At 45.9% G+C, this 17,194-nt stretch overlaps 1 protein-coding gene across 2 annotated transcripts in view; it reads left to right on the top strand.

The window, feature by feature from the left end:
* The window catches only part of ST6GALNAC6 (ST6 N-acetylgalactosaminide alpha-2,6-sialyltransferase 6), a 28,540-nt gene extending 20,216 nt beyond the window's left edge, over positions 1–8,324 (top strand). For both annotated transcript variants that reach the window (XM_067471763.1, XM_067471764.1), the window contains exons 5-7: positions 2,994–3,391; positions 5,673–5,780; positions 7,856–8,324. In XM_067471763.1, the coding sequence (XP_067327864.1) occupies positions 2,994–3,391; positions 5,673–5,780; positions 7,856–8,048 (699 nt within the window). In that variant the 3' untranslated portion in view covers positions 8,049–8,324. The remainder of the gene's footprint in view (positions 1–2,993; positions 3,392–5,672; positions 5,781–7,855) is intronic.
* The last annotated feature ends 8,870 nt before the right edge of the window (positions 8,325–17,194 follow it).

The following is a 17,194-nucleotide window of genomic DNA, read 5'->3' as shown; positions in this document are numbered from 1 at the left end:
TTGGCCACGGTGGTCCACGCTCTCGTTACATCTAGGATAGACTACTGCAACACACTCTACGTGGGGTTGCCTTTGAAGACTGCTCAGAAGCTTCAACTAGTCCAACGAGAGGCAGCCAGGTTAATAAGTGGGGCGGCATACAGGGAGCACACAACTCCCATGTTACGCCATCTCCACTGGCTGCCAGTTTTCTACCGGGCACAATTCAAAGTGCTGGCTTTGGCCTATCAAGCCCTAAACAGCCCCGGCCCAAATTACCTGTCCGAACACATCTCCCCTATGAACCATCGCAGAGGTTAAGATCCTCTGGGGAGGCCCTGCTTTCCGTCCCGCCATTGACACAGGCACGATTGGTGGGGATGAGAGACAGGGCCTTCTTGGTGATTGCTCCCCGGCTATGGAACTCCCTTCCTGGTGAGATCAGGTCGGCCCCTCCCTCCTGTCCTTTAGAAGAATGGTCAAAACTTGGCTGTGGGACCAGGCTTCTGGGACAGGGCAATGAAGCAGCCATAGGAAAGATGACCAGGCCAATTAGATTTAATAATAATAATAATAATATTTATTTATTTATTTGATCAGTCATATGACCATTTCAAAATAGAACACGAGTTAAAAACAAGGCCACAAGGTGAAGACAGCAGCCGACCTTCTATTTATAGTCAGAATCTTATTTTCCTGGTTCTTCTTTCAGGAAATCTGCTCTTTTCTTAATAGCTTTCAGAATAAAAAGGCTGACTCTGATGATGCTGGGTCTTTCCTGCCCTTGCAAGAGGGAGGTCAGAATACCATTTCTGTTGGGGGACCTGCAGTTGGATCATATTGGATGTCAATATCGGTCTCGCAGTTCAATTAGATGTGATGTGGATGACTAGGACGGTTTAAAATGGTGTATTTTAATATTTTGATAAATATTTTTATTGTTTATATATGCGTATATGAATTCTTGCCCTGGCATTGAATGTTTGCCATGTGTATGCTGTGCTCTGCCCTGAGACCCCTGAGTCGGGGTGAGACTCATGTTTTAAACCAGGGGTCCTCAAACTTTTTAAACAGAGGGCCAGGTCACAGTCCCTCAAAGTGTTGGAGGGCCGGATTATAATTTGTAAAAAGCATGAATGAATTCCTATGCACACTGCACATAGAATCATAGAATCATAGAATCATAGAATCAAAGAGTTGGAAGAGACCTCCTGGGCCATCTAGTCCAACCCCATTCTGCCAAGAAGCAGGAATATTGCATTCAAATCACCCCTGACAGATGGCCATCCAGCTTCTGCTTCAAAGCTTCCAAAGAAGGAGCCTCCACCACACTCCCTCCGGGGCAGAGAGTTCCACTGCTGAACGGTTCTCACAGTCAGGAAGTTCTTCCTCATGTTCAGATGGAATCTCCTCTCTTGTAGTTTGAAGCCATTATTCCATTGTGTCCTACTCTCCAGGGAAGCAGAAAACAAGCTTGCTCCCTCCTCCTCCCTGTGGCTTCCTCTCACATATTTATACATGGCTATCATATCCACTCTCAGCCTTCTCTTCTTCAGGCTAAACATGCCCAGCTCCTTAAGCCGCTCCTCATAGGGCTTGTTCTCCAGACCTTTTATCATTTTAGTCACTCTCCTCTGGACACATTCCAGCTTGTCAATATCTCTCTTGAATTGTGGTGCCCAGAACTGGACACAATATTCCAGATGTGGTCTAACCAAAACAGAGTAGAGGGGTAGCATGACTTCCCTAGATCTAGACACTATGCTCCTATTGATGCAGGCCAAAATCCCATTGGCTTTTTTTGCCGCCACATCACATTGTTGGCTCCTGTTTCACATATAGCCCGAAAAAACCTACAACATATCTTATTTGTAGTGCAAAAAAACCCCCACTTAAAAACAATAAAATAATTAAAATGAAGAACAATTTTAACAAATATAAGCTTGTCGAAGGCTTTCATGGCTGGAATCAGTGGGTTGTTGTAGGTTTTTTCGGGCTATATGGCCATGGTCTAGAGGCATTCTCTCCTGACGTTTCGCCTGCATCTATGGCAAGCATCCTCAGAGGGAGTGAGGTCTGTTGGAACTGGGAAAAAGGGTTTATATATCTGAGGATGCTTGCCAAAGATCCAGGCGAAACGTCAGGAGAGAATGTCTCTAGACCAGGGGTCCTCAAACTTTTTAAACAGAGGGCCAGGTCACAGTCCCTCAAAGTGTTGGAGGGCTGGATTATAATTTGTAAAAAACATGAATGAATTCTTATGCACACTGCACGTATCTTTTTTGTAGTGAAAAAAACACTTTAAAACAATACAATAATTAAAATGAAGAACAATATCAACAATTTCAATGGGAAGTGTGGGCCTACTTTTGGCTGATGAGATAGGATTGTTGTTGTTGTTGTGTGCTTTCAAGTAGTTTCAGACTTAGGTTGACCCTGAGCGAGGGCCGGGTAAATGACCTTGGAGGGCCACATCCAGCCCCCGGGCCTTCGTTTGAGGACCCCTGCTCTAGACCATGGCCATATAGCCCGAAAAAACCTACAACAACCCACAAATATAAGCTTATTAGTATTTCAATTGGTAGTGTGGGCCTGCTTTTGGCCGATGAGATAGGATTGTTGTTGTTGTACTTTCAAGTCATTTCAGACTTAGGTTGACCCTGAGTGAGGGCCAGGTAAATGACCTTGGAGGGCCGTATCCGGCCCATGGACCTTCGTTTGAGGACCCCTGTTTTAAACAAATAAATAAACAAATAAATAAATAAGCAAAGCTGGATGGCCATCTGTCAGGGATACTTTTATTTATTTATTTTTTTACTTTGCTTCTATACCGCTGTTCTCAGCCCGAAGGCGACTCACAGCGGTTCACAAGACACAGGACACAGAAGAATTCAAACACCAATATAAACAATTAATACCCTAATCTAATACACATACTTTGTGCTTTTCCTGCATGGTAGGGACTTGGACCAGCTCTATTCCATGATACTATGAATTAACCGTTCTCGTTGCAGACTCTGGACCGCCATTGCGGGCAATGCGTGATCATCACCAGCTCCAGCCACGTCCTGGGGAGCAAGCTGGGGCCGCTTATCGACCAAGCTGAATGTATCATCCGCATGAACGACGCTCCCACCACAGGCTACGAGGCCGACGTCGGCCACAGGACCACCTTCCGGGTCGTGGCCCATTCCAGCCTCTTCCGGGTCCTGCGGAAGCCGAAAGAGTTTGTCAGCAAGACGCCAGAGAACATCCTCATCTTCTGGGGGCCGGAGGGCCGGATGAAGAAGAGCTTGTTCAAGGTCATCCAGCGGGCCAGCGCAGCTTACCCCAACATGACCGCCTTCGTCGTGAGCGGCAATCGCCTGGGGCAGTTTGACCGCTTGTTCAAGAAAGAGACCGGGAAGGACAGGTATAACTTCTTCACCCAGCTCTTCTGCGGGAAAAGGAGGGAAGAGAAGTTACGGTTCCTCCCATCACCATCAGACCTTTTTGTTCTGCATTTCCATTTCTGGGCACCATTCAAAGTCCTAGTGATCATCTCTAAAGTCTTGTGTGGCTTAGGTCCATATCCTTCCGTACAAACCTGCCCATGTTTTGAAGGGATCTTATGGGGAGGCCCTTCTCTCTGCCCCTCCCTTCCGGAGGCAGGCCAAAACCTTGGGTTGTAAAGATGGAGGTGTTTAAAATCAATTCAGGGGCTGCCGTGGTTTTTTAACTTGGAATTAATTTTAATTATTTTTAACTGGGAATTTTTTTAATGCTGTTTATATTTAATCATAGAATCATAGAGTTGGAAGAGACCTCATGGGCCATCCAGTCCAACCCCCTGCTTGTTTTAATCTATCTATATTTATATATATCTATATATATATCTATATCTATATCTATATCTATATATATATATATATATATATATATATATATATATAATGTTCTGTGCGTTATGAGTACCTTAAAAGCAAAAGAACTAATGAATGAAATCACAACAAATTTGGCAACAAAACATCTCACAACACAAGGAGTGACCATCACTCAAAAGTTTATGATTTTGTCATTTGGGAGTTGTAGTTGCTGGGATTTATAGTTCACCTACATCAAAGAGCATTCTGAATTCCACCAACGATGAAATTGAACCAAACTTGGCACACAGGACTCCCCTGACCAACAGAACACCCTGGAAAAGTTTGGTGGGCATTGACCTTGAGTTTTGGAGTTATAGTTCACCTACATCTAGTTCACCTACATCAAAGAGCATTCTGAATTCCACCAACGATGGAATTGAACCAAACTTGGCTCACAGGACTCCCCTGACCAACAGAGCACACTAGAAAAGTTTGGTGGGCATTGACCTTGAGTTTTGGAGTTATAGTTCACCTACATCTAGTTCACCTACATCAAAGAGCATTCTAAATTCCACCAACAATGGAATTGAACCAAACTTGGCACACAGGACTCCCCTGACCAACAGAACACACTAGAAAAGTTTGGTGGGCATTGACCTTGAGTTTTGGAGTTATAGTTCACCTACATCTGTGGACTCAAGGATGGATCTGGACCAAACTTGACACGAATATTCCATCTGCTCGTTTGTGGGATTAACAGAACTCAAAAACCACTGGACGAATTGACACCAAATTTGGACACATGACACCTCTCAGGCCAACAAGTGACCATCCCCCATAAAAACATAGCAGAAGAGATTTAAAAAGCCAAAAAACAAAAATTAAATTACAACACAAGCGCTAAACCCCATATCTATACACAAACACACACACACATATATATACATACACACACAAAACACATAGACACAGACTGGGCCACAGCAATGCGTCGCAGGGGACAGCTAGTAATAATAATAATAATCTAAATAAATAAAAATGTAATGTTCGTTTGTGGGATTAACATAACTCAAAAACCACTGTGCAAATTGACACGAAATTTGGACACAAGACACGTATCAGGCCAAGGAGTGTCTATCACTCATAAAAACACTGGAAAAACACATCAGAAGGGACTTAAAAAGCAAAAAAAAAAACCATTACAACACATGCGCAAAACATAGCAGAAGAGATTTTAAAAGCCAAAAACCAAAAATTAATTTACAACGCAAGCACTAAACCCCATATCTACATGCAAACACACACACACACATATATACATACATATGCACATATACACATACTGGATCACAGCAACGCATGGCAGAGAATATATGCAAACACACACACACATACATATATATATGCAAACACACACACACATATATATATACATACACAAAACACATATACACAGACTGGATCACAGCAACGTGTGGCAGAGGATGGCTAGTAATAATAATAATCAGCATCATCGGGTTGCTGTAGGTTTTCCGGGCTGCATGACCATGTTCCAGAAGCATTCTCTCCACATCTGTGGCAGCCATCCTCAGAGGTTGTGAGGTGTGTTGGAAACTAGGCAAGTGGGTGGGAGAAAGAAGAACTCTTGTCTGTTTGAGGCAAGTGTGAATGTTGCAATTGTGATCGTAGTGCTAGCTCATTAGGACAACTAAATGCACCAGGCCTACATTTGCAAACATGGCTATTGGATTTGAAAAGGGAGGAAGATGATGGCAACTAACTTTTCTTATTTCCTTCCTGATTGGCTTTCCTTTGGGAATCCTGCATCTGGCTGGCCAACTCCGTCAGAGAGACATCACGGTCGTGGCTGAGCACCGGCTGGTTCACCATGTTGATTTCGATCGAGCTGTGTGACACGATCCACGTTTACGGGATGATTCCTGCAAACTATTGCTCGTGAGTGCTACCTGCTCCAAATATTCTTTAATGGCTGAGATAGTGTGACTCGCTCAGGGTCACCCAGTGGGTTTCTATGCATGAGTGAGGATTCAAACCCCGGTTTCCCAGCCCAGCATCCAAACCACTTCACCATACTGGCTCCCTTAATTCAAGTGCTGAAAAATGAATTATTCCATCTATATAAATAAACATGTAATGTTCGTTTGTGGGTTTAACATAACTCAAAAACCACTGGACGAATTGACACCAAATTTGGCCACAAGACACCTACTAACCCAAGGAGTGACCATCGCTCAAAAAAAATTAATTTTGTCATTTTGGAGTTGTAGTTGCTGAGATTTATAGTTACCCTACAATCAAAGGGCATTCTGAACTCCACCAAGAATGGAATTGAACTAATTTTGGCAAACAGAACTCCAGTGACAAACAGAGAATACTGGAAAGGTTTGGTGGGCATTGACCTTGAGTTTGGGAGTTGTCGTTCACCTACATCCAGAGAGCACTGTGGACTCAAACAATGATGGATCTGGACCAAACTTGGCATGAATATTCCATATGCCCAAATATGAACACAGATGGGGTTTAAGGGAAATAGACCTTGACATTTGGGAGTCGTCGTTACTGGGATTTACAGTTCACCTACAATCAAAGAGCATTCTGAACCCTACAAACAACAAAATTGGGGCAAACTTCCCACACAGAACCCCATGACCAACACAAAATACTTAAGGCCATCCAGTCCAACTCCCTTCACAAGGGCAAGAAAACGTAATCAAAGCCCTCTTGCCAAAGAGCCATCCAGCCATAGATATAGACAGATAGATATGATTCACACCCATACAGATATAGTATCATAGATTTCTAAGGGACCCTGAAAGAAGGACAATGATATGTTGCATGTTCCAGAGTGGGCAAACCAGACACTCTCCACATCAACACTGACAAAGACACAGCAAGAAATACTGTTTACCCACAAGCATAAAGGAATTACACAGATTAGAAACCAACACTTTCCCATTACTTTATTTTCCAGATCACCAGGCTGGGCCACAGCAATGCGTGGCAGGGGATGGCTAGTCTATTAATATGAAAGTGGGGAGATCAATCCATTTGTATGACCTTCCTTACTTACTTAGGCGATCCCTCGTTGTCCAAGTAAGATAGTCTTCCAGGATCAGTGTCCTGGTGATGGGTCCGTAGATGACTGTGGAGCCCTATTCTTGACCTGCATGTTCTCCTGCAGTGAGGACATTGGTTTCCAGACGGAAGGCGGTCCTGGTTGGGGTTGGCTTGATGCACCTTCCTCTTGGCACATTTCTCCCTTTCACCCTCTATTTGTGCCTTCAAATTCTACAGCACTGCTGGTCACAGCTGACCTCCAGCTGGAGCGCTCAAGGGCCAGAGCTTCCCAGTTCTCGGTGTCTATGCCAGAGTTTTGAAGGTTGGCTTTGAGCCCATCTTTAAATCTCTTTTCCTGCCCACCAACATTCCGTTTTCCGTTCTTGAGTTCAGAGTAGAAGAACTGCTTTGGGAAATGGTGGTCGGGCATCCAGAAAACATGGCCGGTCAAGTGGAGTTGATGGCGGAGGACCATCGCTTCAATGCTGGTGGTCTTTGCTTCTTCCAGCATGCTGACATTTGTCCGCTGGTCTTCCCAAGAGATTTGCAGGATTTTCCGGAGGCAGCGCTGATGGAATCGTGCCAGGAGTTGCATGTGACGTCTGTAGACAGTCCACGTCTCGCAGGCGTAGAGCAGGGTTGGGATGGGAAGAGGTTTATAAAGAAGCCCCTTGGTCTCCCTACGGATGTCCCGGTCCTCAAACACTCTCTGCTTCATTTGGGAAAATGCTGCACTCACAGAGCTCAGGCGGTGTTGTATTTCAGTGTCAGTGTTGACATCTGTAGACAGTCCACGTCTCGCAGGCATATAGCAGGGTTGGGAGGGGAAGAGGTTTATAAACATACACACATACACATGCCTAATTTAAAATAGGCTACAAAAATGAAATGTTTGATCAAGAGGAAACCCCTTTTGTTTGATGGAGGCTCCTTCTTTTCGCTCTTCCCGCCAGCACGCAGAGACCACATTCGCGCAAGATGGCCTACCACTACTACGAACCCAAGGGCCCCGATGAATGCGTCACCTACATCCACAACGAGTGGAGCAAGAGGGGCTACCATCACCGGTTCATCACCGAGAAGCGGGTCTTCGCCAAGTGGGCGAGCCTTTACAACATCACCTTCTCCCACCCATCCTGGAACTAGGAACCCGGAAGGAAACCAAGCGAACGAGACCATGGGAAAAGGAGAAAGCCACATAAGTGCCAAATTGGCTGGGTTCGTGTGGGGCAATCAAGGGATGAATCAATGGGGATGCCACGCGATTCTGCGGAAGGGCACGAGAGCCAGTTCGGATGGGGATTCTTGGTTCTGTGAAACCAAGAATTACATCTCCCAGAATCCGCAAGAAGTTGTGGATATTGAGGCAGCCTTTGATATCAGGATCATCTCATGTTTGGCCCTCCCTCCAGGTGTTTTGGACTCCAACTCCCACACTTCCTAACAGCCTCAGGCCCCTTCCTTTTCCCCCTCAGCCACTTAAGCGGCTGAGGGGGAAAAGGAAAGGACCTGAGGCTGTTAGGAAGTGTGGGAGTTGGAGTCCAAAACACCTGGAGGACCAGAGTTTGCCCATTCCTGTTCTAGATAGATGCCCCAGCCTTCAGGTGCTTCCCCAAGGCAATTTCTGGATAGGCATCCAGAGCATAGTCCCAACTCTGTGACCCACATTGAGCTCTAGCACCTCAGCATAGCCAGAAGCACATTTTCCAAAAGGTAAACACTTATAGGGATTATTGTCGAAGGCTTTCATGGCCAGAATCACTGGGTTGTTGTAGGTTTTTCTGGGCTATATGGCCATGTTCTAGAGGCGTTCTCTCCTGACGTTTCGCCTGCATCTATGGCAGCCATCCTCAGAGGTTGTGAGGTCTGTTGGAAGTAGGAAAAATGGGTTTATGTATCTGTGGATTGACCAGGGTGGGACAAAGGACTTTTGTCTGCTGGAGCTAGGTGTGAATGTTTCAACTGACCAGCTTGATTAGCATTTCATGGCTTGGAAGTGCCTGGGGGAATCCTTTTTTGAGAGGTGATTTGATGTCCCTGATAGTTTACTCTCTGTTGTTTTGCTGTTGTAATTTTTGAGTTTTTTAATATTGGTAGCCAGATTTTGTTCGTTTTCATGGTTTCTTCCTTTCTGTATTATTCTGTATTTAAAAACACAAATATTACAACAGCAAAACAACAGAGAGTAAACAATCAGGCACATCAAATCACCTCTCAAAAAAAGATTCCCCCAGGCACTTCCAAGCCATTAAATGCTAATCAAGGTGGTCAGTTGAAACATTCCCACCAAAAATTGTCAATCAATCCAGCAGACAAAAGTCCTTTGTCCCACCCTGGTCATTCCACAGATATATAAACCCATTTTCCTATTTCCAACAGACCTCACAACCTCTGAGGATGCTTGCCATAGATGCAGGCGAAACGTCAGGAGAAAATGCCTCTAGAACATGGACATATAGCCTGGAAAAACCTATATCAACCCACTTCTAGAGAGGAAAGAAGCTGATCTAAGAAGGGTAACAGCGGCCCCTGCTGCTCTTGTTTGTCATCTCCACCCCACCATTGCTGTTCCCGGGCATTGAAGTGCTGTGAAACATGAATCACTCATTTCTCTCACCTGTCAGATCTGTGGCTCTGCGCGGAGAGAAGTTGGGCATCCAACAACATTCGAAAAGGGGTGCAGGTTCCTTTAAATGCTGTTGGGTTTGCAAACACTGGGTCTTAGCAGCCAGGAGAGGAGATCTTGCATCTCCTTGGGGGCAGGAAATGGGTCTGAACAAAAGGCAAAGGGAGTTGTTGTCCCTACAACTGGGCCAAGCAAGGGTTGTTGTCCCTACAACTGGGCCAAGCAAGGCATCCTTCTCCTGATGTTGATTTCATGGTTTCCGTTGCTTCCCCTGGGAGGTTCTATCTCACTCTCCCAACAGGTTAATCCTCCTCTTTCTGCTGTTGCTGCTAAAAGCGACCGTTGCAGATCTTTTGCTGGAGCTCCCATCATCCCTTGCTAGGGCTGATGGGAGTTGGACCCCAATTTACTGCATTTGCTCAGCAAGGATGGTTCTGAACTCACAGCCCTGAGTCCGATCAGCTGTCCTCCAATCAATCAGGCCCATTTAATGGTGAGCTGACCTGTAAGTAATCCCCATTATTGCAATGAGTCTACTTTAGCACCCATTGATCACAGTGGTTCTCAAACGTTGATCCTCTCAGGGTTTGGGACTCCAGTTCCCATCATTCCATTCCATTGGCCATGCAAGCTAGAAGGCTTTGGAGTGTGAATGAGCCTCTGGGGTGCTGAACGAAAATCCCACATTATCTGCTTGGAACTGGAATATAGGGCAGTGTGGACTCAGATAACCCAATTCAAAGCCAATATTGTGGAGTTTTCTTGATTTTCTGGGTTATACATCTGTGTGGAAGAGCCCTGGTTCTCTTCGTTGCCTCTTCCAGAATTTCGCAGCCGCACACCATGAAAATCCCTTCTCAGTCCTCCCAAAATAACTCAACAACACCAGTTAGAATGAGAGATATTTGCATTGTTTTCCTCAATGACGGAAGGCATCTATCTTATGGGATGCCTTCTTGAGAACAGGGTTGGTGGCCACATGTTCAGGTTCTTTTTTTTCCTCCTGGCAAACGATAATATTTAATGTATCGTCGAAGCCTTTCGTGGCCGGAATCACTGGGTTGTTGTAGGTTTTTTCAGGCTGTATGGCCACATTCTAGAAGCATTCTCTCCTGATGTTTCGCCTGCATCTATGGCAAGCATCCTCAGAGGTAGGAAGGTTTGTTGGAACTAGGAAAATGGGTTTATATATCTGTGGAATGACCAGGGTGGGACAAAGAACTCTTGTCTGTTGGAGATAGATGTGAATGTTTCAACTGACTAGTGTTTGATTAGCGTTTGATGGCCTGGCAGTTGTTTGGTTTGCCCCAGATTGCCCCAGGCACTAACAAGCCATACAAAACAACTGCCAGGCCATCAAATGTTTCAACTGACCGTCTTGATGAGCGTTTGATGGCCTGGCAGTTGTTTGGTTTGGCCCAGGCACTAACAAGCCACACCAAACAACTGCCAGGCCATCAAATGTTTCAACTGACCATCTTGATTAGCATTTGATGGCCTGGCAGTTGTTTAGTTTGCCTCAGATTGCCCCAGGCACTAACAAGCCACACCGAACAACTGCCAGGCCATCAAACATTTCAACTGGCCATCTTGATTAGTGTTTGATGGCCTGGCAGTTGTTTGGTTTGCCCCAGATTGGCCCAGGCACTAACAAGCCACACCGAACAACTGCCAGGCCATCAAATGCTAATCAAGGTGGTCAGTTGAAACATCGACACTTCGCTCCAACAGACAAGAGTCCTTTGTCCCACCCTGGTCATTCCACAGACATATAACCCCTTTTTCCTAGTTCCAACAGACCTCACAACCTCTGATGACGCATGCCATAGATGCAGGCGAAACGTCAGGAGAGAATGCCTCTAGAAGATGGCCATATAGCCCGAAAAAACCTACAACAACCGAATAATATTTAAGTTGCACAGTTCTTCATGTTTGAAAGTTCCGAAATGTGGGAAGGAAGTGCGGGACAATGTTCAGAAGTATGTGCTCTTCTTGGGAGATTGTATGGTTTGTTGTATTGTCGAAGGCTTTCATGGCCGGAATCACTGGGTTGTTGTGTGTTTTCTGAGCTCTACGGCCACGCTCCAGAAGCATTCTCTCCTAACATTTTGCCTGCATCTACGGCAGGTATCCTCAGAGGTTGTAAGGTCGGGAGAGAATGCTTCAGGGATGTGGCCATATGGTTTGTGTGCGAATCCTTTGCCCGACGAACGGCACCCCTGCTAACACAGCCTCAATCCCGGGCCAAAAAACCCCCAACAACCCTCCAACATACCCCCACCCCCTTAGGGTTATTTAATTTGTAATGTATTTAATTTGCAAAGAGATATAAATGTAAATGTATTTAATATACAAACCAAAGCACCAGCAATTTTTCTTACATGCTAATAATTGGAATTAACAGAAAATATGTACGCAAACTTCTTCATATTTGCCAAAACAAGATTTAGAAAACATGACATGCACTGGCAAGCTTTTCCCAACCTAGAGCCCACTAAAGTTGCTTGGATTGCGATCCCCATCATCCCCAGACGGCTGTGTTGTATGCAGGACGTAGGGGAAGATGCTAAGGGAGGGTAGCCTTGGTTTTTCCTGGAAGGCACGGAGCACAATTGCACCCGGCACCCTCTTTGCGCTCTTCTGCCGCTCAGTCTGGACTTCGACGAAACAGTGGCGAATGTCATTCTTGCTCAGCTTGCCTCTTGTCTTCTCTTTTACTCTGAATTCTTCTGGATCTTAGTATTATTGTGCCGGTGGTTAGGGACACAGCGTTTGAGCGGTTAATCAGTTCGATAAATTGAATTAGAAACACGTTTAATAAAGTTTGAATTGACTAAAGAAAAGGTGGCACGATTTTAATTAGATTTTTTTTAATTTAATGTAATTGGTTTTAATACATAAATTTCGGGGGGGAAATAGTCTTGCCTAGGTTAGATCGAAGCCTTAATACATTTCTTTATGCTGTAGTGACCCCCAACCATAACATTACTTTTATTGCTCCTTCACAACTGTAATTCTGCTGTTGTTGTGAATCGTCGTGTCAATCTCTGATATGCAGGACGTATATCTACCCCTCTATTCCCCTCTAATGCTCCCCATGCTTTCTTCCGCTTTGGTTAGACCACACCTGGAATCACATTATGTCCCATTCTAGGCACCACAATTGAAGACAGATATTGACAAGCTGGAATGTGTCCAGAGAAAGAGGGCGACTCAAATGATCAAGGGTCTGGAGAACAAGCCCTATGAGGAGCGGCTTAAGGAGCTGGGCATGTTTAGCCTGAAGAAGAGAAGGCTGAGAGGAGACATGATAGCCATGTATACGTATGTGAGGGGAAGCCACAGGGAGGAGGGAGGGAGCTTCCTTTCTGCTTCCCTGGAGACAAGGCTTCAAAGGAGATTCCATCTGAACATGAGGAAGAACTTCCTGACTGTGAGAGCCGTTCAGCAGTGGAACTCTCTGCCCCGGAGTGTGGTGGAGGCTCCTTCTTTGGAAGCTTTTAAGCAGAGGCTGGATGGCCATCTGTCAGGGGTGCTTTGAATGCGATTTTCCTGCTTCTTGGCAGAATGGGGTTGGACTGGATGATGGCCCAGGAGGACTCTTCCAACTCTAGGATTCTAGGATTCTATGATTCTATTGTCATACACTGGGCCAAGTCTGGCACAAAGACCCCATACGCTAAAATTTGAATACTGGTGGGGTTGTGGCATTTTGAACTCCACCAACAATGGAATTGGACTGATCATGGTACACAGAACTCCCACAACCAAGGAATTGATGGGCATTGACCTTGATTTTGGGAGTTGTAGTCCATCTACATCCAGAGAGCACTGTGGACTCAAACAAGGATGGATCTGGACCAAACTTGGCATGGATACTCAGTGTGCCCTATTGTGAACACTGGTGGAGTTTGGGGAAACCAGACCTTGACACTTGGGAGTTGTAGTTGTTGGGATGTATAGTTCTCCTACAATCCAAGAGCATTCTGAACCCCACCAAGGATAGAATTGGATTGATCTTGGTACACAGAACTCCCACTGCCAAGGGTTTGGTGGGCATTGACCTTGATTTTGGGAGTTGTAGTCCATCTACATCCAGAGAGCACTGTGGACTCAAACAAGGATGGATCTGGACCAAACTTGGCATGGATACTCAGTGTGCCCTATTGTGAACACCGGTGGAGTTTGGGGAAACCAGACCTTGACACTTGGGAGTTGTAGTTGTTGGGATGTATAGTTCTCCTACAATCCAAGAGCATTCTGAACCCCACCAAGGATAGAATTGGATTGATCTTGGTACACAGAACTCCCACTGCCAAGGGTTTGGTGGGCATTGACCTTGATTTTGGGAGTTGTAGTCCACCTACATCCAGAGAGCACTGTGGACTCAAACAAGGATGGATCTGGACCAAACTTGGCATGGATACTCAGTGTGCCCTATTGTGAACACCGGTGGAGTTTGGGGAAAACAGACCTTGACACTTGGGAGTTGTAGTTGTTGGGATGTATAGTTCTCCTACAATCCAAGAGCATTCTGAGCCCCACCAAGGATAGAATTGGGCCAAACTTCCCACACAGAACCCCCATTAACAACAGAAAATTCTGTGTTTTCTGGTGTTTGTTGGCAACCACCCTGACACCCCCTACTGAAAAACTAGGCTTATACTTGAGTATATACGGTAAATATATAAAGGCTAATTAAATCTTCCCCCAAATGCCTCCGTCTGCAAAACTGTGTGGTTTCTTTTCTGGGTGCAAAATATCAGTGAGCACCAATGTTTTCTGCAAAGTGTGGCACTGTTGGTACAATGGCGGTAGTGTTGGGTACAGCTTGTTACGACTCCGGCACGGCCAACGAAAAGCCGATTAGAACACAAACAGCCTCATAATATTTGGAAGAGGCACCGGACTTCATCCTTCAGGAGGGTTCCTTGGGAAACCAGGCCATCACATCGTTGCCATAGCAGCCCCCCCCCCCCCCCGCCTCCATGCGCAGGAAGGCTTTGGAGGGTTAATGATGTGACTAATTGACCAATGCAAGCCTCAAAGGCTTTGGGTTCTCAGCTCAAATGTAAGGAGGAAAGGCAAGAGGGGAAGGAGGATCCCTCACAGACACGTCCAGAACACCTTCACCTCCTGTTTGCAACCCTCTAGGTAAGGAGAGCATCCCTCTGTTTTTGGAATTTCCAATCAGTAATGGTTGCACATTCTCTCAATTAATTAATCTTCTATAATCCCACGTTTTCAGGCCTTGAAGACAGGGACAACAACATTGGGATGATGGAGTTGTTCTAGGGTACAGAGCCATCCTCTCTCCATCATGGAAGACACAGCCAGCGCCATAGTTATCTGATGGCATCCCAGTGTTGTCCTTCTTGCAGACCAGAGTCTCCGCTGCTGTCTCTGTCGAACAATCGCTTCAGTCGGAGCCAAAGAGGGGTCAGGTGAGGCCGCCGACCGAGGACCAGACACTTGGCAAATAACAGGCTTCCTTTTTCCAGACCTTCTGGAAGCCCGGCTTCCTCTTTTCAGGCTCCAAAACAGGAAGCGAGTGGGAAGTACCCAGCGAGGGGAAACACACTCGTCTGATTGACCTTTGCTCCGGGGGAGGCAAAGAAGTCATTGGATACTGCAGAAGGAATCTGGGTGAATGGTTGGCTGGTCACTAGTGGAAAGGTCCTGCAATTTCCCAGCGCCATCTGGCTCCCATGCGCTCGTCTTCCAGACTTCTTGTGCAAGCGTCGGGTGGAAACGAGAGTTGGGTGTCTGAATAGCAAAGGTGTTGCTCATACGACGCCAAGCCTTCTCGAAAAACTCGGTTTAGCTGATTTCCCCCCACAATATATTGCTGCAAGTCGTCCCTGGTGTAATGCAAAATATTTGGGTCTAGAGTCATCCCACTGTGGCTGTCTTCCAGAGAAAGTTGCCCATAGAGTCATGTGGAAAATCTTGAAATTCTACCAAACTACAATGTCCAGCTTCCCAAAGCATTGTGGCATGAAACTGCACTTATGTGTTGTCAAAGGCTTTCATGGCTGGAATCACTGGGTTGCTGTATGTTTTCTGGGCTGCCTGGCCATGTTCCAGCAACACTTTCTCCTGATGTTTCACCTGCATCTACGGCAGGCATCCTCAGAGGTTGTGAGGTCTGTTGGAAACTAGGCAAGTTTATATATATATATATATATATATATATATATATATATATATATATAGCCCCCGGTGGCGCAGTGGGTTAAAGCGCTGAGCTGCTGAGCTTGTTGACCGAAAGGTCGCAGGTTCGATTCCGGGGAGCGGCGTGAGCTTCCGCTGTCAGCCCTAGCTTCTGCCAACCTAGCAGTTCGAAAACATGCAAATGTGAGTAGATCAATAGGTACCGCTCCGGCGGGAAGGTAACGGCGCTCCATGCAGTCATGCCGGCCACATGACCTTGGAGGCGTCTACGGACGCTGGCTCTTCGGGGACTACCTTTACATATATATATATATATATATATATATATATATATATATATACACACACACACACACACACACACACATACATATACATACACACACACACTAGCCATCCCTGCCATGTGTTGCTGTGGCCCAGTCTCTATTTCGCTTTGGTGAGACCACTTTACCTGGAATATTGTGTCCAATTCTGGGCACCACAATTCAAGAGAGATATTGACTCTAAGCTGGAATGTGTCCAGAGGAGGGCGACTCAAAGGATGAAGGGTCTGGAGAACAAGCCCTATGAGGAGTGGCTTAAGGAGCTGGGCATGTTTAGCCTGAAGAAGAGAAGGCTGAGAGGAGATATGATGAGGGCCATGTATAAATATGTGAGAGGAAGCCACAGGGAGGAGGAGGAGGGAGCAATGGAACAATGGCTTCAAACTACAATTATTTATTTTATTTATTTCGGTTGCTTCTATCCCGCCCTTCTCACCCCGAAGGGGACTCAGGGCGGCTTACAAAAACAAGGCACAATTCGATGCCCGTATCACAAACAATAGTAAAACAAAATAACATCAATTAACAACTAAACAACATTTCTTACATTACTACCATAAAACCAATAAAATCAATACAAACCAGTTTCTCCTCATTGACGGTCAACGTTCGCTAGCTCATAGTTCAATTTCCAATTCCACAGTTGTCAGTCCTGTTAGTCCCATTCGTCTGGTTACCCTTATCTAGTTAGCAGATTGCCCAAAGGCCTGGTCCCACAACCACGTCTTTACCTTCCTCCTGAAGGAAAGGAGGGATGTTGATGCCGTAATTTCCCCCGGGAGTGAGTTCCACAGGTGAGGGGCCACCACTGAGAAGGCCCTGCTCCTCGTCCCCACCAGCCTCACTTGTGATAGCGGTGTAGTCGAGAGCAGGGCCCCCTCAGATGATCTCAATTTCCGGGGTGGGAGTGAGTGCCACAGGTGAGGGGCCACCACTGAGAAGGCTCTGCTCCTCGTCCCCACCAACCTCACTTGTGATAGTGGTGTAGTTGAGAGCAGGGCCCCCTCAGATGATCTCAAATTCCGAGGTGGGACGTAGAGGGAGAGACGTTCGGACAGATACACTGGACCGGAACCGTACAAGAGAGGAGATTCCACCTGAACATTAGGAAGAACTTCCTGACTGTGAGAGCCGTTCAGCAGTGGAACTCTCTGCCCCGGAGTGTG

This window comes from Anolis sagrei, chromosome 11, assembly GCF_037176765.1.
Source record: "Anolis sagrei isolate rAnoSag1 chromosome 11, rAnoSag1.mat, whole genome shotgun sequence".
Taxonomy (NCBI): Eukaryota; Metazoa; Chordata; class Lepidosauria; order Squamata; family Dactyloidae; genus Anolis; species Anolis sagrei.
This window is presented reverse-complemented; position numbering and strand designations above follow the sequence as displayed.